The following is a 26,890-nucleotide window of genomic DNA, read 5'->3' as shown; positions in this document are numbered from 1 at the left end:
TTCACCCTTGCATGTAGCTCAAAGCCTACCATCTGAGACTTCTCATCTTTATGTTTTCTTCCTGTTGCCCTGTATACCTCTCACCCCTGTATGGGAATGTCTTGAAAATCAAATAACACAAAGGGTAAGTAGGCTAGATCACTTCCTGTTAAACACTGACCACCCCTGGAGGCTCCTGCAGAGACCTGGCCTTGTTGGGGGTTAGGGTCTGAAGGGCTGAGCTGGTGGTGCCACGTCTTCTCAAAGGTTCCAGTAATGATTTTACACATTCTGATTCCAGCCCCCAGATGCCTGATAACAGAAGTCTGTTGTTTTAGAAGACACCTAATGAGATGACATGAGATTTGCTTGCTCCATGCAAGGAGCTGACAGGGAAAGAGACCCTAAATATCTGTAGCGCAGACCCATTTAACGGACGATAAAGTGTTAGAGCAGCAGTGCAGAGCCTTGAAGAACAATAACTGCTTCAGAGCCCAGGGGATCATTTTATTCTCTTAAAAAAATCATGCTATAGGAAAGCAAGTCTGGGATTTGAGCAGGGGTCCTGGTTGCTCCCTGAATTTTGCTGCTGTCCTAGCACAGGCACAACCCTGCTATTTGCTTCTGCTCTGTGGAGCTGCTCTGAGCTCCCCTCCCCTCCTCTAGCTCCTCAGTGCTGCCTGCTCCACCCCCTCTTGGCTAGTACTGCCTGTGTTTGTTATTGTAGTCCTGGCGCTGAGCCAAGCCTGGCTGTAAGCCAGCTTGTGGGTACAGTATGTACAGTGAGTACCGAGCCAAGTTTGTCATCATACACCATTAATTTTTTTTTCTAATCTGGTAGGGGTGGGGGTAAGAAGGAGGCAAGAAAAGAGGTTCTCTGAGGCTGGAGAGAAGGCCACACTGAACTCTGCAGAGATGTTATTTATGAAAGGAAGAAATGGTTCCAGCTTATCTTGCCTCTGTACCAGTCCCCCTTTCTCTCCTTGTCATCTTCTTCTCCTCTTCATTTCCCTATCAGATGAAATCAGCCTGTGGAGATCTACAAGACGAAGTCTTATTTTCAGTGACTAGAATACTAAATTTACACTCCTAAATCAGTTTTCATTGTGTTGAAATTGACAATTTGTTTAATTAGAAGTTTGCCCCGTAGGAGGCCCTTCTGAGTGCTTTCTCTTTTTCTCTCCCTCTTACTTTCTGTTTTCTTTAGTTTTTTAAGACCCTAAATGGTAGCAGTGAATGTTCACTTTAATTGAAGTTTTTATTTCGATTTGAATGCGTTAAGTAATCAAGTGTTTATGAGATATACCTGATGATAACAATAAGTTTGAATTAACCATCAGTACCCTAATTCATTAACTAATGAGATGGTCTGGCTGGGCTCTACATTCTCAAAGGTGGCTTTGGGGGCTGAAAAGGTTTGTATATTAAGAATACAGGTGAAGCTTGGATGTAGGATGGTGGCAGAAGGATATCACCAACCTCATCCTAGGAATTGGGCACTGAAGTACTTGTGGATCCCCTTTCTTTGCCTCTCCTTGTTCTAACACAAGAAATGATTCCTAGCTCTGGGGAGGGGAGGGGGCCCTGTAGAGACCACACACTCAGGCTGTGACTCCAGTCGCTTCTGAGATTGGCAAGTGTAAGTCTCCCAATAAGTGTAAGGCCAGGCTAGCATTCCCACAGCTTGGCTTAATCATACTGGTGGATTATAAGCAGGCATGCCTAGAACTGCTTGTCCTATTTTTGACTTGGCTACTTACATAAGGGGTTTGGGTGGCCTGACCTGATTCTGGGGGGTTGTTCATTTCTGGAGCCAGTGGGTGTTTAATAAGCGCTTAGGTATGTGTCTGAGGCTCTGCACATTTAACTGAAAAGAATCCCCAGTACCCTGCCCTCAAGGAGCTAGAGTCTAGCAGAAGAGATCAGTGTGACTGTAAAATCATGATAAAAGAATGTGAGTGGAGCTGGTGGGGTGGCTCAAGTGGTAGAACACTGTTTAGCAAGCATCAGGCCCTGAGTTCAAACCCCAGTCCCACCAAAAAACAAAAGCAAAAACTGTGGGTGCCATGAAAGAGATGTGGAGACGTTCAGAGGAGACAGACTTTGAATAGAAGGTGAGAGCAGCATTCTGAAGGGACTGGTGGGGAAGCCTGACCACCTGTAGGGATGGGCAGTGCGGATGAGGAGTGTCCACAGAGTGTGCCCTGGACCCAGGAAGGGAGGGATGGGACAGGATTGTAGATCACTTGAGGGGCAAAGTGATTACATTTTCTCCTGAAGCACTGGAGAGCCACTGAAAGACTAAGAAGGGAGTGACATTTTCCCTTACTCTGGACTAGAAGGGACGAGTCAACTAGTCAACAATAGGATGTATGAGACCTCAGAAGGAAGTCAAGATGGACAGCCCATGTCCAGTGTGTCCAGGGCCTGTGTCTCCTACACAGGTGAGGGCCATGCAGCCAGGGTCAGACCCCTTCATTCATTCCTCACTTGCCTGCCCTTGCCTTTGCCCTTCCCAGAGCACTGTGTGCCATGCCTGTTGAGAAACTTCCCCTGAGACCAGCCTTCTCCCCAGATTCAGAGCCACAGGGAAGGAATGAGGACCTTGGATGATGGATTTTCTGGTTCTAGCAGGAGCAGGGGATGGCCAGGGCATATCATCTGAGACCTGGGTCATCCGTTGGCAAGAAAAAGTGCTGGAGAAGTTGGGGCGAGAAACCAGATTGGTTTTATCCTTTCCCCTGCTGTGATCAGACAGAAGAAAAAAAAATTTACAAGATGGCAAAGATCTGGGGTTGACCTGGTTCCTTTGATCTTCTTTTTTTGGAGCACTTAGCTTTGGGTTTCAGGGTTCTTCAAGACAGAGAAGAAAGGGAAAATAGAGAGCTGGCAAGTTCCCTATAACTGCAAGGAACAGGTTAGGAGGTTGTCCCATGCTGATGATCGGAAAGGCACAAAGATGGCTTCTCAGGACCCACAGCTGGGGGATTCTCCAGGCAGATGAGAGCCCTTGGCCAGTCCCCTCACTCTCTGTTCTCTCTCCAGTGAAAGTCAGTTTTCCCATCGTCTGGCTAGTTTTCTGTCCCCAGAGCAAAACCAGGAGATTTCTGGGAAGAAACTCTCCTCAGCCTTTTAACTTTCTCCACATGCATTGAAAGGTGGCCCCACTGAGGCTTAGGGTTGAGAGAGTAGAGTAGATCAGGTAGGGGTGACTCAGAGGCCATGCTGCCCTGCCTTTGGTCTGGGTGGGCACTGGGCTTGCAGAGAGGAAAGGATGAAAGGAAGCACTTTCCCTGGCTTTCTCCTGAACACACTTCTCCCTCTCTCTCCCTCTCCCTCCTCTGAATTTGGCCTGCTTCCCGAACTTTTTCCCAGAGTGGTGTCGTCACTGGCCTGCCGGCAGGTCTGGATGTTCTGCCAGCATTCCAGCGAGTTTATGATCGCTTGCAGATGCGTCTCCAAGAACACACTGTACCCAAAGCAGAAATTAATGCAGGCTTGACTGCAGTCCAAGCCCCTACACAGGAGAGAGGAGAAAGAAAACAAAAACTGTTTAATGCTGTTTATAAATTATACACTGGCTGATGAAAAATACATTTCTTCCCCCTTCTCCTCTCCCCACTTCCTCAATGCCCCCTCCCCGCCCCCGCCCCTTCTCGCTTTCTGCCTCAAGAGCCTAAACTGAGCGCAGAAGAATATGGTTTGCTTTTTAGCTCCTGTTTTGGCTGGGATCCGAAATCCTGCCGCTGATTCACAGCCAGAGTATTTTTCCCCTTTACCTGATGAAATATACTGATTTTCCAGCCCAGATGGGGTGTTTTTGGTTTTGTTGTTTGGGTTTTTTTCTTTCTGGCCAGGGGATTTGTTTACAGTGAGTGTCAGGTTCTGTGATGGAACAGGGTTGATGCTGGCCCCAGGATAGATAAATACTCCCCACACCTCCATGCCATGGCTATAGAGTCCTCAAGACTTCATGTCAGACCACCTGAACTGAAAAAGTTCAGGAAGTTCATCATAGGTCATTGTATCAAACAGTGTTTCTGCCACTTCTCTCCCACCCCTTCACCTACAGCCTGTGTGAAGAAGGGGTTCATGTGCCCCTAACACACACACATCTCTGTTTCCATATAGTGTTGAAGCAGGAGTTGGGGGAGCTTGTTCCATCTACTCCTCTGGACCCCACCCAGACTCTCCCCCACCCTTCAAGCCCCCTGTCCCAATTTATTCTATAAATTCGTTTCTACATTATGTCTATCCATTTACATGGCTTTTGTGTTTTTTAATACTGCTAATGTTTATCATTTGCCCAACAGGCTCGACAGATTTTGCTTCCTGTAGAGCATCGAGGCTTTAGAGCCCCCTCGTTGCTAAGTAGCAGTCTCTCTGTACTGTAATGGGCTGATTTTGTATTCCGTTCAGCGCTGTATCTTATTTTTGTATGCAAGACAAAGTGTTTTGATGGAGGACGATTGCAGCAGTGTCTGGAGGCTGTTTGGAGTTTTATGGGCTGTACAGTACACTGTGTGCTCTCTGAACAGAACACAGGCTGTTGAATTTTGGATTGGATTTGTCATTTTTCCCCCCTCAGAGAGGAGCCTGTCAGATAGAACATTACTTTAAGGGTGGAGGAAAGAAAGTGGAAATTATGTAATAACCTTCTTCCTTTTCTCCCTCTTTCTGTCTCTCTCAGTGGTTTTTCTATCCCCAAATAGGGTGGTTTCTCTTGCACACACCCCCTTTCATACTGCCCCATGAGTTTGCACAGCTAGATGGTGACATTCCTATTAGGAATGAATGGTGCCTTAGAGGGGTGGGTGGCTGCTAGGACATCTGTCTGTCTGCTGTTTAGTCTCATATTTTCTCCTCCTCTCGCTTGCTCTTTCCGTCCTTCTAGGTTCTAGGCTGCTTTGCTAGCCCTTGGTTCTGTCTGAGGACAAGTGGGTAATGGAGAGTTGGGAGGTTTGCGTGGGATGGATAAGAAGGCAGTGACATTTTCTCATTTCCAGGGGCTTTTCACCTTTGGCACACTTTCTGTTGAAGGGTTCTTGGGTGGGCTTCTGTTGCTCTCTTCTTTCTCATCCCTAGTTCTCTGGCTCTCCACCCAGGCCTGGTGCACAGCATGCAGGCTGTGCCTGAACACTGGGTCCTGCCTTACCCGTCTATCACAGCACCACGGCTGCTACTTTCAGTGCTCTCCTAGCACTCTGTCATGGCAGGTGTTTATTTTTCAACTTTGCCTTCCTTTCCTTCCATTTCCCACCAATCTCCTTTCATCTCACTTCATCTCTTTGTCACTGTCCTATGTCTATGTCAGCCTCAGCCTTTGCTCAACACTGCTATGTAGTTTCTGTCTTCTTTCCTATGTCTTTATCCGTCTTTGTCTCCATCTGTCTTGGTTGGTCTCCCCTTATCTGGCTATCTGACTGTCTGTCTCTCTCTCTCTCTGTCCCTCTGTCTCCTTCCTCCCCCCTCAAAGTTCCTTAGCTTGGAAGTCAGGCTGCAGTTGGAGTGGAGAACAAAATGTCATTTTGGCCCTGGTCAAGACTCTTGAGCAGGTGACTAGAGAATGCTCCCAGCATGTGGAACCTCTTGTCCCTTACCTTGTGGGGACCAGAGTGGGGCTTCTCTAGCATGGCTCCTGATCTTCCTAGGACCCTTGATTTTTTTTTTTTTTTGGTAGTACTGGGGTTTGAACTCAGGACTTCATGTTTGTTAGGCTACTTTGATACTCCACCAGCCTTTTTTTGTGTTGGGTATTTCTTTTGAGATAGAGTCTTACTTTTTGCCCAACCTGTCCTTGGGCTGCAATCCTCCTGATCTTTAGCTCCCAAGTAGCTAGGATTACAGATGTGAGCCACTGGCACATTTAATATTTTTAAAGTTGAGCTGAGGGTGGTTGAGAGTAGATGAGCAGGGTTAGGCTTTGCCAGGCCATAATTGGACTTGGCTACCCACAATCCCATCTTGTAGGCACTGTGCTTGTTAGGTCTATGCTGCACACCTGGGCACAGAACTTACCGGACACTTTGTCATTTATTCACTCTCCTGGACTCATGGCCTGGCAAAGTGCCCAGCACATGGGAGGCTTTGGACAAGTATTTGTTGAATAAATAAATATCCTGTAACTGAAGTATTTGTGCTACTAGGGCAGATCTAGGTTTGGTAATGTTCAAGGATTACACAATTTTAGGTGCCCTCCCCAGGAAAGAATTCTGACTATCAAGTGTGAGAGTCCCTTTCAGGGAAGGGACTGGTGCTAGGGAGAGGCCTGAAGCTTCCGTTTTATTAGTTTCAGGGAGACAGGCCTCCACAAGCTGAAGAGGCCTGTCCATGAAGAGTTGCTGGTTGAGGGCTCCACAGTGGAACAACTGACTGGGGAGGTTCGGGCTGAAGACAAGAGGGTGGCATCTGCTCAACTCTGGGGACCCCCAGAGGATGGGAAAGCTATGTTTGCAGGCCTCAGATTTATACTCCACAGGGCCCAGGCCAAGTCGTCCTCTTGCTTTTGGTAAACTATCATTGGTCACAGTGGCCTGGGAGCTTTTTGGTATTTTATGCTCTCTTCTCAGAATGGCTGGTTGGTAGGGGTAGACCTTAAGTTGCATCTTGCACAGAGTCACCAGGTAGGTCAATACACTGACCTTCAGTGACAGTCCTTGCATTAGCATGTCATCCGCCCCAGCCCTGGCATTCTTTCTGTTTGGGTCTTTGGGTTTGAATTCCCTGTTTTCTTGGGGCAGTAGAATCTTGAGTCCAGCTTGGGCAGAGGTCTGGAACTCTTGAGGGCGTGTGTTTGTGTGCCTGTGTGCTTGTGGGAGAGGGGGCCTGGAGGCATCTGCAGAGGTCTGGCTGGTGGTTCTGCAGAGCTCTCAGACTCATCTATTATGGGGTAGAAGAAGTAGGATTGGACAGTTTGGTAGGAAACTAGTTAGTTCCTTGGTGGAGGGTTTAGAGAATCTGCAATTATATTTCCAGCAATGAGGGGCAGAGTCCTCATCAGAATACTCGTGTGTGTGTGTGTGTGTGTAAGAGATTGAGGAGAAATGTTTACATGAAATACTCAAAATTGTTCCTCTGCTGTAATGGGCCCGCACAGACCATTACCTTGAAGATTTAAGAACGAAATGAGCTCATCATATCTAGTGACTTCCGCCGACATTCATGCTTGATTGCAAAGCTGGCTTTACCTTTGAATTTCAACTTCATTGTTTGTTGTTAATTCTCGGATGTTGGTGGTGTGTTTCCCTCCCTTGGATTCTGCCAGAAATACGTTGATTGTGTGTGCTGGATGTGAGTGTTTCTCAACGAGACCCCAATGAGGAACCTTTTTATTTTAAAAATAGCCTCCTGACCTTTAAGGGTCCAGACCAGAGTTTTCCAGGACTCCAGTGGGCTGTGGCAAGATTTGGTTGCCTTTGGAGGGGGCAGAAGTTTGCATTTTTTAATTTAATAATTTGAGTTTCATATGAATGATTCTGTGTTCCATGCAATACTATGCATTTTCATAACTGTCTCTTCCACTTTGGGTGAAGGAAGGGAGGGAAAAAATAACAGCAGCCGCGTTCTGTGGGCAAAGGAAGAAAACAAGAGAATGGGGCAGAGAACAGGCTAAATTTAAAATTGTAATTGGCTGACTTCCACTGGCTTGCGGGTGTTTTAATGACTCATAATAACTTCATTTAAAACCAGCTGAGCAGAAAATAGATTGGAGAGGAGCCTCGGGCCATTATGGATTTGTTTTTTTTGACAAGCTCGGTTTTCAGCAGCCAGGAAGGCTCTAAGAGAGGGCTTGGCTGTGTTTCTCTCTCTCTCTCTCTCTCTCTCTCTCTCTCTCTCTCTCTGTGTGTGTGTGTGTGTCAGGGTTGGTGGTCTTCCTGGGACAGATTGTATAGCAACTAGAGCTACTTTTGTTTTCTTTAACTCTTCACACCTTTTTATTTTTTTTAAACTGATTAGAAATAGATGCCTTGAGGTATTATTTTAGCATTAGTAGGATTTTTTTCACTTTTGATGTGGCAAATGGAACATAAATAAAATTGTTTTTGAAATTACTGAATTAATTAGGTAGTAAAGCAACTACAATGCGTAAATTTCCTTTGCTGTTTGTTTTTTCCCCTGGCCTGATCCATATTTGTGGGGTATTTCCTTCTTCCCCAGTCCCCTCCTTTCCCACTGTGCAGACCACCCTCCCTTTTAATGGCAAGATTCATTTATGATCTATGAATTTTCACAAATTAATGGGATTTTGACAGTGTTGGTGCTGTCCACTTACCCAGTCTGCTCCAGGAAGTATGAGTTTTGGGAATTGCCAGAAAAGAGACTGACTGGCCTCTGGTCTTTTTAAATAGATCCCGTGCTAGGAACAGTGCCAGACCTTGAGAGTGGTCCTATCTCTCCTCTCTTTTGAAAGTCAGCCCACTCAGATGGAGGATGTGCTTGTCTGATCAGGACAGAAGGCTGCCCCCATCCGATTGCTCTTAGACTTTTTTCTATCCCCTCTTATGGTACCTGTCACCTTCTTTGTTAAATAGCTATTTACTTGCTTGTCCTGTTTCACATACTAGAGGCTCAAAGCTTCTTGAAAACATGTAATTTATTTCTGGGTTCTGCATACTACCTAGCACTGGGACCTGCATGGCAGTAATAATAATTCAGTCATTTTTTGAATAAGTGGATGGAGAATGGGCAGATGGTAAAGAATAGACATTCCCTTGTTTCCTCTGTTCCTAGGAGTCAACAGTCTGGACAAGGAGACAGTAAGGGAGGCAAAGACCTTATTGGTAGCAGGCTCCCTTGCATTCCCACAGACTAACACATAGGAGGCTCTGAGTAAATATCTGTCAAATAAATGAATCACGTAGGATGGATGGTAGAGATCTGGGAAGAAGAGAAAGACACATTTATTGAATACCTATTTTTTTCTGCATATCTGAACTTACACTGATATTAGCCTTGGAAAGGGACATGCTGACTCCATTTTGCAGATGAGAATGCTAAGGCTTAATGAGTTAACTTAGAGTTAACTAGGATCAGACAGCCAGAAGGTGGCAGACCTGGATTTAAATTCATATCTCCCTCCCCACCTGTCCCCCTTGCTTTTCTGGTAGACATACTGCTGCACCTGGCCCAAGGCCTAGTACTGTTTGAGTGCCTGAATTCCTGCTTTTTCCATTTGTAGAGCTAACCAATGTCTTAGAGACTGGAGAGCTGAGATCAGGAAGGCCCTGTCCCCAGGGGCTTTGGGGGTGTGTGTGTGGGGGGGGGCGGCGGGTCCCATAGTAATTGGCTACTGCGCTAGAGCCTTGCACCTGGGCCAGCCACCAGGAGCAGGTGTGGCTTATTAGCCTCTCCCTGCTCTGCCAGAGCAGCATGTGTTCAGTGGTGACTGAAGTGTGGCCATTACTTTTCCACATTGCCTTATAGTGTGAGCGAGGATATTTCTGGGAGCATTGCTGGAGGATCTGAGGTCGGTTTGTGGCTTTCACCCCCAGGGAGAGTTGGGCCATAACATGCCCCTCTACCTTCCCTCCCCCACACCATGCCCCACAGAGAGGAGGGGCAGGAAGAAAGAGCTGCCTGTGGTCCCTCTTGCATGGTGGGTGCTGTGTGCCTAGGGAAGACACTCTGCAGCCCAGAGTGTATTTGCTGGGAGCACATGGGCTGCTAATAGCTCCTTAACTTCCAGCATCTCAGAGTGTGACCTATCAGGAAAATTGCAGCCTCTCTGATCTTTCAGGTCATGTCCAGTGAAGCTGGACCACTTGGCATGAGGCTAGTTCTGTCTGCTCCCTGACAGCCTCATCTCCTACAGGTACACACTAGGGAGACTGGAACCTTCTCTGGGGAGTGAAATATAAGTTCAGTGGGAACCAGCTTAGGTAGCTGTCTGTTTTTTGGGGGGCGTCATCATGAGTTAATCGATCAGTTAGCAACTGAGGGCCAGTGTCCTACAAAGCCTGGCATGGCAGACAAAGGTGTTGGAGTTAATGTCGTTAGGTTCCTGTTACTAGTTGTCTGGCTTAGAGTTTGACATGAGCTCCTAGAAAGTGAAGGTGTACAGAGCTGAGTGTGCTCATTGTCCCCACAGTGGGGAAACAAGTAGGTAGTGTAGAAGTTTAGAGCAAGGGATTTGGATGGGGGCTTTCCTAGGCAAGAAGGAATAAGAACTTCTGTAAGCTAGAATCAGCTGTGCTATAAGCTAAGTGTCTCTCATCTTCTTTTTCCTCTGCCTAAACCGACTTTAGAGGCTGAGATCCAAGGGTGTTTCATCTGAGGGTCCTCAGATGTCTTGGAATTTTGTAATACTCCAGTAAAAGTGAACTTTACCAGTACTACTTCTACTGGTTCCTCCATTTTGAGGTAGTCACAACACAAACACATATTATGAAGGTGAGGCTTAAGATGGGGCACAGACCCAGAAGGTGATAGATTTCTCATATAGAACTTAATGTGAACCCCAAAATATGATATGAGCACCCAGAGCTCCACAAAGCCCTTAAAGGGCTTTACAATAGCACTTGGGGGTTTCCTCTTGGTAAGTTGAGGGTGACCTGGCCAGAGTTGTAAGGACTGTTCTAGCTGAGGTACCCAAGCCCCCAGTTCACCTCCTCAAACCACCAGTGAAACCCCTGTATGTGCACCAGTTAGGGTGGGCTGCCTCCTCCCAGGTGGAAGGCAGCAGAAGGTAGGCCTGAGGGTTTCTGTTGGGAGTTGTCTAGGATTCAGCCTGACACAAACACCTCTTCTAGATTTTTCCCTAGTAGTTGGCATGCTCCCTCATCCTTCCCCCAGCCAGGCCCATTTGGATTGGAATTCTTTCATTTGCCAGGGAAAAGAAGAAAAAAAAAAATCAAGTTCTAAACTTTTTATTAGGTAGTTGGGATAAAAAGCGTTCTGGGGTAGGTGGATTAAACCTCTCAGCTCTCTCACTGACTATTATAAGGTAATTGAGCACAAGAGCTCATTGGTGGTGCATTTTGTTGGAGTAATTATACAAGGCCATAGTCATTTCAGTAACAAGGTAACTCCAGGTAAGGAGAGAACGCCCTGAAACTTTAGATTCACTGGGGTCTTCCTCAGTTGCTTTCATTTAATGAACCCAGAATAGACAAAGGTGTAGAGACCAGACTTTTTGGACAGGCTGCTGTCCCTCAGGGATTATTGCCTGAATAGCCTAGATCTTCCAATGGGAACAACCCACTATATCTGGGGGAGCCCCCGTTAAGGGGGATCTGGAGTCATACATGCTAGAATCAAGGACAGAGAGGAGCAGGTAGAAAGTTTGGGACTGAATAGGGAATAAGGAGACAAGTTTGGGCAATGTCTTCCAAACTAAGGACAGGGTATGAGTATAGTTGATGAGGCTGGAACCATACCCTCTGTCTCTCTGGGGTTCTGAGGTGTGAGCCAGTATGACAGCCCTCAGGGTTTTTTCTTTCCTGTAGGATTCTTGATGGAGATGCTGCCTCTGTATTTCACCCCAACCGAAAATCTTAATCAGGAGGTGGGAGCCTAAAAAGTGCCACCTGCAGGGTCTGGGATTAGTGTGCTGGAAAGGCCATTCAGTGCCCTCTGGAAGAGGCTCTGGGGCATGGCCAGGCTGAACGTGTCCTCTGGGTGGCCCTGCCTCACCTCTGGCCTTCTGCCCATCAGCATTGAATCATACCCCCCTAGAGGACAGCATGTACCTGTGCTTCCCGATATAGCCCCTGGCCCCCCAAGGTGACAGGAAGAGTCATTGTCACCCAAGCCACTCCATCTTTCTGAAATCACATGGGCAACCTGGCTTTCTTCCCTCACTTTGCAGCCCTGCGCAGCCTAGAATTGTGCTCTGGGGTCATAGGTAGAATTGCTTAAAAATAAAGTGAGCCTTTTAGCTTATTCTGCCTCTCCCACAGTAGTTATCAAGCCCTTTCCTTCCCTCTCTGGCCTCCATCTCATAGTTATCAGTTTGTCACAGTCAGAGGCTGGCTGAATGGAGGCAGGGATGTGGTGTTTGGTTAAATGGTAAAATTAGCTAGGAAAGTTAATGAGGCATTCTGCCTCTGCCTTCCAAAGAGCAGGAAGCTTATGAAGGTGCTTCAAGCACCTTGCCTAAGGAGGAAAGGGAGGGGGGAAGGAGGGAGTATGCAGAGGAAGCTGCCCAGGAATGCGAAAGAGCCCCATCCAGGTGAGTTTCCAGTTCATGACCAGTGCTCACTTAGCTGGATGGGACCCGAGCAGTCATCCCCTCAAGGCACCTGCTCCATCTGACCACTGTGAGTCCATAGGAGCTTCCTGCCACATATGCAAGGATAACCCCCAACTGCACACCACTGGCCCATTCTTGGGCTCAATTCCTCTTTGAGGAAGACAAAGACTGCACCCTGTAATCTTAGCAGGAGCCCAGGGTAGAAAGGAAGAGATCAAAGATGACAATGCTAATGTAGGTGCCAGCTGCTTTACTTCATTATCTCATTTAATCTTCAGGACCTGTTTAGAGTTGTACTGTTACTGTGTCCATTTTACAGGTAAGGAATCCATGCTTACCTTCAGAGATCACCCAGCAAGTAAGAGGCAAAGTTTAGTGTACTTCTAGGGATGTCTGATCGTGAAGCCTCTCACTTTAACCTCGAGGCAAAGTTGTTTCCATTCCTTTCCAAAGCTGCCCACTTCTTAGGCCACAGCTTCACATGGTATAGATTACACACTTCCAAATACTCAACCTGGGGCTTTGGAAGTCACAGTCTTGAAGGTGTGTGCAAAAGTGCTTGCCAACAGTCTATTTTCTGTACACACCAAATTCACAGGTCCTCTAATTATACCAAACAAACCATTCTGTTTTCAAGCAGCAATTCAATGTCATTTTAGTTGTCAGAAATGCTTTGCTAATGATAGGGGCTTAACACTGGACATACTTGCTCCACCTGGATCTTCTGCATAGGATGAGCCAGAAAAGACTAGAGGTTTTTTTTTTTCTTTCTCCCAGTAGGGAGATGGGCATTAATAGTGACAGACAATATTTCTGTTTTGAACAGTGTAGTGGTGCCCTCAGGCTTCTGAATTTTGAGCTGAAAATGTCAGTGCTGTGGTTGTAATGTAACACCTCAATTATGGTGCAGGGGGTAAGAGAGTCAGACTCTGAAACCTGCAAGGTTCTTTAGATCCATGGCCTGAGCCACAATTAGGGTTTCAGAAACACCAAAGGCGAGCCAATGAGTGTCATTTTTAACCAGTTTGAACATTTTACTACTTCCTAACATCAGACGCTCCCAGGCTGGAGAGCTAGCTTCTTGTCCTCAATAAAGTGATTAAGCTGAATGGGTGTTGGGGAGTATTATTAGGCTGAGAAGGGCTAAAAATAGACCTGCTCTGTTTTCTGAAAGCCACAGCGGGCCTGGAGAGACTGGCAGTCTCATGGTGCCACTGAGAGGCCTGAGGAAAGTGTGTGTGTGTCGGGGGGGGGGGGGGGGGATAGGGGAGGGGGGCAGTCCCCTAGGCGCCAGGCATGAGATGGAGTGGAGGGTGTGGTGATGGTGGAAGCTTTCTCAGTTGTCATCAAGAGTAGTCACAATGGAAATCATGGTGCTTCTCCCTTGGTTTGAAGAATCCTCCAAGGTGTGTGTGTGTGTGAATGAATTCAAAGTAATTGACAGTTCTAGAGTTTAGGATGGATACCTGAGCCTGAAATTCACATATTCAACCCCAAACTCATTGAATTTCCCTGCTGTTTGCAGAGTAGAGGTCCAGTTTGGGCAGCAATGAAGGAAGGTTATCAGAGGCACCAGCAGAGGGGAGGGCAGACAGAAGAGACCCTCAGATCCAAAAGTGAGGATCTGATCTTTAAGGAACTGGGATGTTCAGGGGAGGATAATAAAAGGGCTTTTTTTGTTACCTGAAGGCCAATCAAGAAAACCTTGTCTCTTTCAGTCTGTGCAGTGTGCTGTTGTTCATCAGTGTGAGAGTCCACTTTTTTACTTTTTATGAATACGATTAATAGTTTCTTGCCATAGAGCCTCTTGCTTCCTTAGAAGTCAAAAGGAGAATGTTGGAGAAGGGAGTCAAGCTTTGAGGGGTATGCCTAGTTGGGGTATTGTGGCAAGTTAGTCTTAAAGACCACTTGCACTGTTTCCTCAGTTTCATGTCTTTGAGCTCCCTCTGTGATAGAAAGCCTGACGTGGCAGGGAGGGGCTAGGATATCTGATGTCCATTTTGCAGGTGGAAAAGGGAAGGCCAAGAAAAGCGGGATGTAGAACCAGATCTAGAGCCTGGTGCCACTGCTTCCTGCCCAGGCTCTGTGATGGGCAGTGGTATTACATTGCCAGACCAGGACCCTTCTCATGGGCAAGGGGCCCAGAGAAGAGGGCAGGAAGCGAGGAAGGTGGCCTGGGAGCTCTCAATGAGATCTCCTGATTGCAGGGGTGAGCCAGTGTGGAGAAGAGCAGAGATCATTCCTATGAGTCTTTGTCTCTTCCCCTTACCAGGACTTTCCCACACTTTCAACTTTTGTGTGAGCAAAGGCCCTTCTGGTTAGTGGTCTCCCATACTGCCACCCTGATTGAAATCTGCTTCACTTTCTCCAACACTTACTAGCAATGGTACCTTGGGCAAATGATCTCAGCTTTTTAAACCTCAGTTTTTAACATCTGCAAAATGGGGATGATCTTAGAGTTGTTGGGAGGACTAAATAGTATATTGCAAATAAAGTAGTTAGCACCATGCTTGTTTTATAATAAATGTTAGTGAATTATATTTTTATCCTGATTGCAACTGCAGTATTGAATTGCTCATCATTGAAGGACAGACCTTGTAGGACCCCTGGGATCCTGGGAGGGAGGAGTAGAAGGGTTGTGACTGAGCAACTGCTGAGTGCCACTTACTCTGCTGGGCACCTTCTGTGCCTCTTCCTCCCAACAACCTTGCAGCCCATTTCCGAGTGAGTGGTGCCCTTGGAGTTGTGTAACCCAGGCAACATCCAAAGTGGTACTGAGGTTTGAGGTCAGGGCCTTGGACTTGCTCGGCGGGCGTTTTACCACTGAGCCATTCCCTGAGCGCTTTGTGCTTGAGTCTTGCATTATTTTTACCTGGGGTTGGTCTCAGATCTCAGTTCTTCCACTTACACCCTCCCACCTAGCTGGGATGACAGCCACCTGTATGTGGTCTGGCATTTGTTGAAATGGGTTCTCGCTAAATTTTTGCCCAACTGACTTCAAATTATAATCCTCCTGATCCTCCACCTCCCAAGTATCTGGGATTACAGGCATGGACCACCACACCCTGCCAAGCCCTGCTTTTAGAATAGGGATGTACCACCATCTCTTCAACAGGTGAGGAAACCAAGGCTCAGAGAGATAAAACTGCTAATGCGCTAGATGTGGCATTTTGGATACCAAAGCCGTGCCCTTCCCGTTAACCCGTCTATGATGGGAACCTAGTAAGGGACTATCTTAGCAAGCCTCTCTTCCAGCAGGAGCTTTCCCTCTTCCCACAGCCCAGCCTGGCTATCTGAGAATGCAGAGGTTGGCACTGCTTCCGGGCACAGTTTCTAGAAGAAGAAAAGCCCTCATCCACAGGACTTGCTCAGTTTACAATTGAGGGAATAGTCAACACATACTTGTATGCAGAGCCCTGCCAATTGGTTTCTTGAAGAGTGCTACTGTTATCATGCTTGTGACAGAATTTGAAGCCTTTGCAAAGACTCAGTGTCTTGCCATTTGTTGAAGTACGGTTACCTAAGGGCATTTTAACTTAAAAAAACAAAACAAAATATACACACACTGCAACTCTTTGCAAGTGGCATTGAAGAGAGATGCTAGGAGTAGGGGGAAAATGGGGGATCCTGAGAAGAGAGGGAATGAGGGAGTTATCAATACAGAGACCCCAAAGATGCCCTGACATCACGAGAAGACATGGTGTACTGCCCAGTCAGGGAGCAATGAGGGTAAAGGAACCAGATTGGAGGGAGGAAGGGAGGACCAGAATGCTCTTAAGGCTGAAGAAGCCTCTCTCTGTTCCCTCAGAAAACACCTCAAGTGAAAATTTAATAGGAGAGAGTGTCAAGGGATGGTGGGTGGCCAAGTCAGTGGAAGGCATCAGCTTGAAATTTTGTGGGATAGGCAGGGCTTTGATCTTGGCCTAGTACCTTGGACTGACTCTGCTTTTCTACTGTCTTTTCCTTTTCTGTTTTTGGGCAGTACTGAAGGTTGAATTCAGGGCATTGCACTTGCTAGGCAGGCGCCTTAGCACTCTGCTGCTCTACCAGCCCTTTCTTTGCATTGATTATTTTTGAAATAGGCTCTTGCTTTGTGCCTGGGTCAGCCTGGAACCATGATCTTCCTACTTGTGCTTTCCAGCATAGCTGGAATGACAGGCATGTGCCACCATACCCAGTCATTGGTTGAGATGGGGTCTTGCTAACTTTTTGCCTGGGCTGGCCTTGAATCATGATCCTCCCAATCTCCACTTCCCAAGTAGCTAGGATAATAGGCTTGAGCCACAGCAGCCAGCTGTTTTTCTGTTTTCTTTTGTCCAAGCAGCACTGTGAATCTTAACTGTGGGGAGAAGAGCATGTACAGGTGTGCACATCTGTTAAATCTCCCATACCAGATTGTGAGTGCAGACCTGAGATTGTGGGTGAGACCAGGCTGCTTTAGAAGAGGAGTATGGTCTTTGAGGATGAGAAGAGGAGACAGAGGCTCAAGTAACAAATAGAGCTTTGGGACTGTTTGATGGCTGTATACCACCTCTCTTATCATTCCCAACCTCTTACCTGAGAGTCCCCAGGTGGGGGCCAGGAAGGAAGGAAGGAAGGTGATTGTTGATGTGTCCAGGGTTTGAGGAAATGTCCCATAAAATCATGGTTGAAATCCCCACTGCCATTCCTTTGGCTTTGTTTAAAAGCCCAGCCTCTTAACAAATGCCCGGATGCAATGTCATATCCCTTAAACAAAACAAAGCCGTGAAACCTAAGAACCCAGGCGTCCCTGGAACTGAGGGCTCAGCCTCTCACACAGCCTTGGTGGTGCAGCCTGACCTGGCTCTTGACTGCCCATGTCTGGATTCTCTGTTCCCTTCTGCCTGCCTGTATTCTCTGGTGGAGGATTCCCCAGCTCTGGCTGGGGTATCACCAAGGCTTATGAGCATTTGAGCTCCCTGTTACAGCCACATTGAGATTTTTCTGCCAGGTGCTTCTCGCTCCTTCATTTACAAATGGAGAGATGAGGAGACTCATCCAGGGTCTCACAGCTCAGGTAGTAACAGTTGAGATCCCGATTCCGTTTCTCTTCAGACGCTCTAGACCAGCAGACTGCCCTTGAACTGGTAATACACCTCGCCTCATCTAAGAATGACCTCCTCTTCCATTCCAAGCAGGTGGAATATGCACACTGGGGTCCTGGAGGTAGTCTCACCTCCCCAGGCTGATCACTTCCTGTCATTGGGCCTTCTCCCAGGAGCTCTGGAGCTGGAGGTATTATGGGCTGGAGTTCCTGGAAGCTCTAGCCACGGGTTTGCCCCCTGGAGCTCATTAACTTGATGTTATGAAATTAATCTGTAATCATAGTGACTGTGACTTGAGCACCTGCTGTGTGTCAGTACTTCATATAGTTTTTGTTTAAACTACCATGAGGTTTAACAACTCTGTTTTAAGAGGAGTTGTGAGGCTACAGAGTTGATGCCAAGACCATAGCACCAATGAGAGGAAGCGCCTCAAAGCCATGTCTGGTCGCTAGCCACTGCAGGAATTCATCTGAAGGGCCTGACTTTTAACCGCAGAGAGACTGCCTCACTGGCACGACATGTCTGGGAGGAAGTCTTATCCCTCACAGCAGGGACTGTTGTCCCTGGAGTAAGAGATTTTTGTGCCCTTGTACTGATTACCAAGGTACCTGGACTGCCCAGTTGTAGAAATTGCCTGGGGATGGAAGAGGTTAGAGGTCACAGTCAGTGAGCCCTCAGTCAGCACCCTTAGACTTTAGGAAGCTTTGTGTGCTTTTTTAACTGCAATAAATATACCATAATACTTGTATTGTATTTAAAATAATTTAGCTTAAATTCTTTTACATTTCTCAGTTACCTTCTGGGTGGCTAGCAGAAGGACAGTGATGCTATTAAAAGTTGCCTGTGAGTGGTGATGGGAGTGGACTGGCGAGGTGCCTTGTCCCAAGAAGAGTGAGCTGACCCTGTCTTTCCATGTAACAGTTGGTTTGCACTGGGCTCCCTTGGGGGAACGCAGTGATTGGTAGCATCTGTCTTTCCTTAGCCTGCATGCCCTAGAGAAAATCTGCAGAATGAAAACTTACCAGAGTGGACTTCTTTTGTCCTTTCTTTTTCTCTTTGTGTTTTGGCTGGGGTGGTAAGCATGCCTTAAATACTATGATGCATCTATTACACTCGCTGGATTTTTGTGTATGTCTCTTACATTGGCACTGGGAAGTAAAGTAATGGCAGTGCTATTGCTGTTAATGACAGCTAGCATTTATTGAGCAGTTACTATCTGCCAGGTACAGGTTAAAGACTTTGCATATGTTGTTTAAGTTAGTCATCACTTGACCAACCCTGTGATGTAGACACATTGAGCCCAGTTTTACAGGCCAAGAAACAGGTCTAGAAAAGACAACTCACTCATTAGAGTGTGAGCTAGGAATGGTAGAACTTGGCCATGAACCCGGGTTTGTTTGATTCCAGAGAGCGTGTTTTTGATGAGGTTACTACGAAGCTGTAAGCTTAGTGTGTGTGTGTGTGCGCGCGCTGACCATGGGCTATTTCTAAACCTACTGGACTACCTGTTGGGGCTAAAAAATGTAACACAGGAGCTCTCTAAACCCCTCAAGAGTTGGAAGATAAGGGACAGGGTTGACCTGTGTTGTCCCTGTGAAACCTGAGTGGGGACCATAAGAGCCAAGAGCACCAAGCACCATGGTACTCCTGCTACTGTAGTATGACATTTACTGGGGAGGAGAAATGTTCTGTCAGACCTAGAGATACCTCAGTGTTTCTTTTGGACCCATCCCAAGGGCTTGACTTATATAGAGTGGACATTGAGCCACACGGGAGGTATCAGTCTTTACCAGGTCAGTGGTGGGAAGTTGACTACCAGAGATTTGGAAAGGAGTCATCCTTAGCCAGGTGACCTCTGTCTCTGTAGCTTTCTCCACAACTTGGGGCCCTACATCACAGGTTCATTCACCTGCCATCCTGCAGTGAGGCCAGTGTCCCTACTGCTGTGTCAGCCCCAGCTCTCTTGACACACATCCTAGGCCATCCACAGGGCTGGTGGGTGTCCAGACAGTGATATCTGCCCCCTACTCCCCTTTCCTGAGTCTGTGTCTCTCAAAGACACTCTGGTCTGCCCCGGCCTTTCATTTTGTTGATAAGGAGAAAGAAAGCAAGAGCTAGAGAGAGCAAATGCTAGTCTGCCGGCAGCTCCTGTCTGGGAGTACACATCTCCTTGAGGGAAGGAACACGCAGTCCTGGCCTTTAGAATTGGCAGGTAGTGTGCTGTTCTCTGTCTGATAAGAGGTACTGTAAATAAAACTGTACACCATGGCCTGTTGTAAAATGCCCTGTGTCTGTACTCATTGTTCTGACAGCTTATGCTTTTTTTGGGTCTGCTGTTTTGGTACACTCTGTACTTCCTTATGTAAGCAGGCATGCATATCTCATCAGAACATTCAAGATGTTTATTTTAAAATTTCAAGGAATTAAAAAAAGGACACACCACTCAACATTAGATGCTGGCAAGCATTAGGTGTTTTTTTTTTCCCCCCAGTGGTTCCTTTTTTAAAGATTATTAATAGCTTGGGGTGGGGGAGGGCTTGGAGAGGGAGGGATTTTTGAAATTTTTTTCTTCTCTCATTGGCTCTGCCTTCTATCCTTCAGGGAGGCACCATTCTGTATCTGATTGCTTTGAGCATCTTCTGTAGAAGCTTGAGACCCCAGCCCTGCTTCTGCTTAGGAAGGCAAGTAGGGAGAAGGCTCGATTCTTTGCCAAGTGAGAGAAGCCCGGAAGAGGGGGGCAGCTGTGGGGAACTTGTCATGGCTTCTATTGGATTTCGGCTCTGTTGCCATTGGAATTCTGGCATTTAGATAAACCATTATGTTTTTGCAAGTGCCTTTTGGCCAGTTCCTTCTTTAACTCCTGTGAGTCCAAGTGATCCCTGCCCCAGCCTCAGCTGGACTGTAGTGTCTGTGTCTTTTCTTCTCACCACACCTTTAGCTGCTTTGAGTTTGCCTCTGTCCTTTGAGCCTGTCTAACCTTCTGGAGGTACTAGGAAGTCAAGATAAAGGGGGAGAAGAGTGGGTCTGGAAAACTCCCAGTGGTTAGGCAGCCCACTATTCTACATGTGTGGTGATGAGAACATCCTTGAGCTCTCTTCTGCAGAGTCCCTGGGAGTCTGGCAGGGCAAGGATGTCTGTCTGCCTGTAGCAGTTGGGTTCACTGAATCCCAGATGAACTTAGGCTGGGTTGGGGGAGGGAATATTCCCCAGCAGAACACTGCCGGCAGTGGAGGGCCCAGCCTGCCCTCCTGAGGTCTGCCTAGGGATCAGATACTCACTGACTGTACTGGAGTGAGGGGTCATCTTCTTGCTTCTGAGGGGAGAGGGCTGGGTGGTTAGGTTGAGGGCTTGCTCCTGAGGAAGCAGATAGCCCTCCCTCCTAGTCTTTCCTTTCTTCTCCCTTGCACTTCCTGAGCTCCAGCCAGAGACCACATGCTTGAGTTTCCAGAAAGGGCTGTAGAGAACCCAGAACATGTAGAGTAAAGACTCTGCCAGCCCCTAGGGGACAGCCTGGCAGTGCCTTAATGGTCAGTGGTCCGTTCTCAGGCCGGTTTAGCACCCAGGAACCTGTCTGAGGGTTTCCTTGAACAAGCGTTTAGTGCACACGAGCTGTGTGCCAGGCAGGACATGGGACATTAGGGATTCAACAGAGACCATGACAAATATGAGGCTCCTCTCATGGAGCTCACAGTCCATTTGGGAAGACAGAAACGAGCCCAGAAACACAGAATCATCGAATGGGGCTCCTGGAACTTGTCCTGGGAAGTTAGTGACAGTTGCTGATACTGACGCATTGGTCCTATAACAAGAGTTTTCAGCTCTCCCTCAACAAAAGTCTCACCTTTAAATCAGAGGGAGGTGAGCATATGTGTGGCAGAGACTTACTTTATACAAGATAAATGACACCCAAATAACTGCGCATTGAATTTCAGTAAAATCAATCATACTTTAATTGCACAAAGAGAGCTCTTGTTTAAAGCAGTAATGACTGACGTTGATGGTAGCTGCTATTTACTGGTTCACATACACTGAGCTGAGCACATTAACCTCTCTGAGGAACCTGTTCCCATTTTACAGATGAGGTGGCAGGCTCACTGAGGTTAGGGACTTTGCTGAGGGTCACAGCTGGTGACTAGCTCTGTTGGGATGGGAACTCTGCTCTGTCTGACTCAAATCTTGAGTCATGCCACAGCCTCCTTGGGTATAAATAGCATCAATGAGCTCTTATAAACTCAGAGCACTTGGTGATTAACAAGTTTTGTGTTCATTGATGTCCCTTGTCTCCCACTAGCAGGGTCAGTGAAGCAGACAGATAAGGTCATATCCATTGTACAGTCTGGGGAAGAGGTTCACCAAGGGGTGATGACTTCTATGAGGTCCACAGCAGTAAGTGGCTGAGCCAGGCTTGGGATTCTCTAGATTTTACTGTTCCTTTCCTCGTTCACTTGGGTCTGTAGTTGAGACAGATAGTGTGGGGGTAGCTCACTTTATCTTCCTGCTGTTCTCCCTCTGCTATTTAATTTCTCTCACCACAATCTGTTACGTTCTTGATTCTGGCTCCTGTTGTCCCCTCCCTGGCCCCATTCTGTCCAGCTGGCCTCCTGGCTCTTGCTTTGTCTGGTGTGGATGTTCCCAAACAGGACCATTGCTTCTTATTGCCTTCTTTCCTCCAGTTCTTCTCACAGATACCAGCTCATCCCAGGCCTCTTCCCTGACCACCTTGTCCAAAACAGTATCCCCTGGCAATCAATCCTTCTTCACTCACCCTATCACTCATCTCTGTCCGTCCTGTGTATGTTGACTTGCTTTTTAAAAATCTTCCGTCTTCTCTTGACTATAAGCTCCATGAGGGCAGGAATTTCATCTCTTGCTTACTTACTGTCATCCACCTCCTGGCATACATGTCAAAGGATGGATGTGATATTCATGGTTGTCCCTTAGCTGTGTCCTTGGGGTTCTCCCCACTCCCAGATGAGCCCCAGGAAATTTTGTGGGGGTAAATGCTGCTGCGAGGTCTCTATGAACCTGTCATGTTGAGCTGGCATGACCTCCTTGGCTCTCTCCACTTCCTCCATTGATGCTTTATAAATGTATCAGGGGCTGAGTGATGTCACCATAATGCATTTTGGGAATAGCCATGTGGCTTATACACACTTGAGTTGCTTTGAATGCAAACCTGACGTCATACTGAAGGCAGCAGTGAACAACATATGCACAGTAAACAGGCAGAGACTGTCTTATTGATTAACAGATGAGGCCTCTATTATCGATCAAAGCTTGGCGAGGAAATTTATCACTTTTAATTTCAGGGCTGCCAAATATTTCTGCCTCTGAGCCAGCCATTTCAGAGACAATTTAAAGGCACAGCCTCCTTGGGGGAGCAGGTTTCATCTGGCACCCTCTGCTCTGCTTGTGTATCCGTAGAACTGCCTGCCTTTGCTCTTTGGCTCACCTTGGAGAGCTGGGGGGTCAGAGTTGCTCTTGGTAAGGGATGGAAGGAACATTGGGACTTCATGAATGGGAGCCAGCGGTGGGAGCTGATGTCTGTGGTATCTGTGTGTAATGAGCCTGACCTGCAGTCCCTGAGGACAGGGACTTTCACACACACTGAGCTGAATTTCGTGACTTTCAGCAAGTGGGGTGGAGTGAGGAGGATGTTGAAGGCAACCAAGATGCGGTCAGGCTTGGGCCACGCCAGCAACCTTTTCTAGATTGCATGTGCTCATCTGTTTTTATCTTCGTCTGAACTTGTCTAATGGTGCACATCCGCCCTTCATTTCCTACCTCCCTCCTTCCTTTCTCTCTGCTTCTTGGTCATTAAAATGAGACGCTACTACAGGGCCACATCGATGGCTGGTTCTGAGACCACCACCACACCACATCCCTTTGAAGCCTGTGGTGCTGTTGGCTCCTCACTGGATCACAGGGCTCCAGTGTGACGGCCAAGTCAGAAGGTGTCCGCCCCCCCAGTCTTCTGGAGGGAGCCGTGAGAACAGATAGAACCACAAAGAAAAAAAAATGCAATTAAAAACAGCTCCCTTACACATCCACAGAAATTCATCGATGGCTAATGATTGGGGACTAGGGGAAATTGCTCACTGTCAGGGAGCTGTGACTCCATCCAGCCCCACCTTCCCCATCCTTGCCCACTCTGTTTTTTGAGGTACTTTCTACATTTCCTCTGTGAATGGATGAAAGTGGTTCTAGCTGTCACTTCTGTGAACACCATGACAGCTTTGCCATCATCCCCAAGAGAAATTTTCTCGCTCTTGTTTTCAAAGCCATGGACCAGGTGCTTGGTCTGAGGATCTCTTGCAGGTTGAAGGACACCCAGAGGTCATCACGGGATTCTCCCTGCCTCCAGGTGAAACTCAACTTCAGCCACCTATGGCAAATGACAGTAGTTACTTTTAACTCTCTTCAGGAAAAGCAATTTCATATCTCCCCTGGGGTACTTCATGCTCATTTATTCAGTCAACTTCTATTTACTGAGCACTTGCTAGAATATATCTTGCTCACCATTTGGAATATGGGTGTCAATGAGGTCGGGGTCCTCATAGACTAGGGTTCTCCTTTACTAGCAAGAAGTGTTCCTTGGTGTTTAAGTCTTTGTGTTCTGAGTTATGTTCCTTAACTGTATGCTGATACTCCGAGGCAGAAGTTTTCAAACTCTTTTTTGAGACAGGGGCTCACTATGTAGTCCAACTTGGTCTTGAACTCATGATCCTCCTGCTTCAGTCTCTTATGTATTTGGATTACAACATGCACCACCGCGCCCACCCACCCTCAAACTTTTTTTAAAGAGTAGTGGAATCATTTTTCCAAATAAAATCCTACTGAAAGACCTGCTGTATGAGATGGTAAAGTAGATTTTCATTTTTTCAGTTGTGGGAAGATAATCCCAGAGCTCACACTCTTATCCATAAAGCATTGACATCTGAGGAGGCCGTAGCTGCAGGGATTAAGAGCAAAGGCTCTGAAGCCAGGCTGCCTGGGTTCAAATCCACCTCTAATATTACCTGCTGTGTGACACTGGGCAGGGTACTTAACCTCTCTGAACTTGCGTAGTCTCATCTGCTAAATGGGGTCTAAAGTATGGTACTTGAAATGGTTGTTGTTAGGATTAAATTAAATGGTGTACATTAAGTATTTAGCATTGTTTCTGGTACACAGTAAAGCCTGGGGAGATATGAGGTGGTCTCAAGACAGCACTGGGGGGCTACAAGTGTGTACAAAAAGTAGTCCTCGTGAGGTTCTAGTGCCTTACTGGACACACAGGTGCTCTTAACCACCTCTCCTCTCTTGCAGCGGGTGCCAAAGCCTTTGTTTGTGATCAGTGCGGTGCACAGTTCTCGAAAGAGGATGCCCTGGAGACACACAGGCAGACCCATACTGGTGAGTGGCCTTTGATTTCCATTCTTGCATGGACATGAAGGGCCTTGGTAGTATCTCTTCTTAGCAAACATGATATCCAGCCATTCGCAGGGGTTGCTGTGAGTGGGGCCAAGCTGCTGTCATGACAGTGACTCTTGCCTGTGGGTCTGGGTAGAAATTTACAGGTATGATGGTGCCCCGTGGAAACAGCTGTGCTGGATGAGGTCATGATTCTGACTGTAACAGGCCACTGAGATCCTGTCCTCATGGAGGCATTGTGTATGTCCCTTCTGAGGCCTGAGTCTGTCTGATGCTATCTAAGCCTCCCCTTCCTCAAGTGAACGGTCAGAAAGCCTTTTGCACCCCTGCGATGAAACGCTGAAACCCTCATGTAGCACAGCGGTTAGTCCTCCTCCTGAGGTTGGGTCATCGTCCAAAAGGCACCAGTCTGTACACAGGGATGTATTTGAATATTAACTAGTGATGGTGCAGCTTGATTTGCTTTCAAAGCAGTGAGTGAGCTCACAGCACTAATGCCACCATATTACTGTAATTGACATCATCGTTGACGTCATCATCCCAGCTCATACTGATCAAAGGCTCACGATATGCCAGGTCCGATTCGCTCATGGCCCGTCTTTCATAACCCTGTGAGGTCAGAGGCTACTCCCATGTTATAGATGAAGAAACCAAGGCTCAAAGGACAGAAAAGGACTTTCTAAATGTAATTCTGGGGACAGGTGTTGTAGAGCCTGTTGTTCAGAGATTAACCTGGCTGGATTTAATCCTGACTCTGCCCCTTCCTGTTTGTGGAACCATGGATAAATTTCCTGAACTTTCTTCATTGGGGTTTTAACAATGAAGCATCTCTCATAGCATAGGGTTGTTGTGGGGATTAAATGAGATATTTTATTTGAAGTGCTTTCGCAGAGTGTTTGGCTCAGAGTAAGCACTAAATAAATAGTAACAGATGAGTTTAATTTAATAAATGTTTGTTGAGTTCCTACAGTGTACCTGGCACTGTGTGGGCATTTAGGATGTAGTAACATACAAGACAGACAACATTCCTGCCACTGACAGAACTGAGTTTCTAACTGGAAGACAGTATCAGCAATTAAGTATGTGATATAATGTCAAGTTGTAATAAATGACATTAAGAAAAAATAAAGCAGTGAGAGGATAGAAAATGGTAGGGAGAGGCCAGGCACAGTGGCTCAAGCCTGTAATCCCAGCACTTAGGAAGTGGAGATCCAGAGGATCACAGTTTGAGGCCAGTCTAGGCAAAAAGTTTGCAAGACCCCATCTTAACCAGTGGCTGGGCATGGTGGGTCACGTCTGTCATCCCAGCTACACATGGAAGCATGAATAGGAAGCTAGTTCAGGCGTAAAGCTGGACATAACATAAAAAGGGCTGGAGGCGAGGCTCGAGTGGCAGAGCATCTGCTTAGCAAGCGCAAGACCCTGAGTTCAAACCCCTATACCACCAAAAAAAAAAAATAGAGAAAAAAATGGGAGAAAAGCAATATTTTAGATAAAATATGTAGGGAAGAAGGGCTCTCTGAGAAGGCGACATTGAGCGGAGATCTGAAGTGAAGGAGTGAGTGCCCAGATATCTCTAGAAAGAGAGCCTGGGCAGAGGAAGCAGCACTTGCAGAGGCCCTGAGACGAGGACAGGCCTCACAAGTTCAAGGAACAGTATGAAACTCAGTATAGTGTGGTGGAGAGCAGGGAGTGAGGTGACAGATGAGGGTGGAAATCAGGTGGATCTCAACTCTAATAAGGAATCTGGGTTTTATTCTGTGTGTGCAGGGGGAGAATGTATTTGCAAATCGTATTTCTGATAAGGAACTTACAGCTAGAAAATATTTTTTTTAAAACCCTACAACTCAAAAATAAAAAATATAAATAGCCAAATTAAATGGATACAAAAATAGAAATAGCCAGATTAAGTGGGCAATGGATCTGAGTAGACCTAACTCCCAAGATGGGCAAATGGCCGGTGAACACAGGGAAAGGTATGCTGCACCATTAGCCACTAGGGAGATGAGAATCAAAACCTCAGTGAGACACCACTTCACACCCACTAGGATGTGGCTGTAATAAAAGGTTCAGATAGAAGCAAGCATTGCTGAGGATGTGGGAAAAGCAGAACCTCAGACCTGGCTGGTGGAAAGTGAAATGGCGCAGCCACTTTGGAGAACAGCCTGGCAGCTCCTCACAAGGTCATAGAGTTGCTACGTGACCCAGCATTTGCACTCCTTCCTATTAACCAGGAGAAGTG

General features: G+C 47.0%; 1 protein-coding gene across 4 annotated transcripts in view; it reads left to right on the top strand.

Annotated features, from left to right (window-relative positions):
- Nucleotides 1–26,890, top strand: part of Zbtb16 (zinc finger and BTB domain containing 16) — a 178,851-nt gene that overhangs the window by 91,282 nt on the left and 60,679 nt on the right. For all 4 annotated transcript variants that reach the window (XM_020180105.2, XM_020180111.2, XM_020180106.2 and 1 more), the window contains exon 4: nucleotides 24,544–24,630. In XM_020180105.2, the coding sequence (XP_020035694.1) occupies nucleotides 24,544–24,630 (87 nt within the window). The remainder of the gene's footprint in view (nucleotides 1–24,543; nucleotides 24,631–26,890) is intronic.

Source organism: Castor canadensis, chromosome 2, assembly GCF_047511655.1.
Source record: "Castor canadensis chromosome 2, mCasCan1.hap1v2, whole genome shotgun sequence".
In the NCBI taxonomy this organism is placed as follows: domain Eukaryota; kingdom Metazoa; phylum Chordata; class Mammalia; order Rodentia; family Castoridae; genus Castor; species Castor canadensis.
The sequence above is the reverse complement of the archived record's forward strand: the minus strand, read 5'-3'. Positions and strand labels throughout refer to the sequence as shown.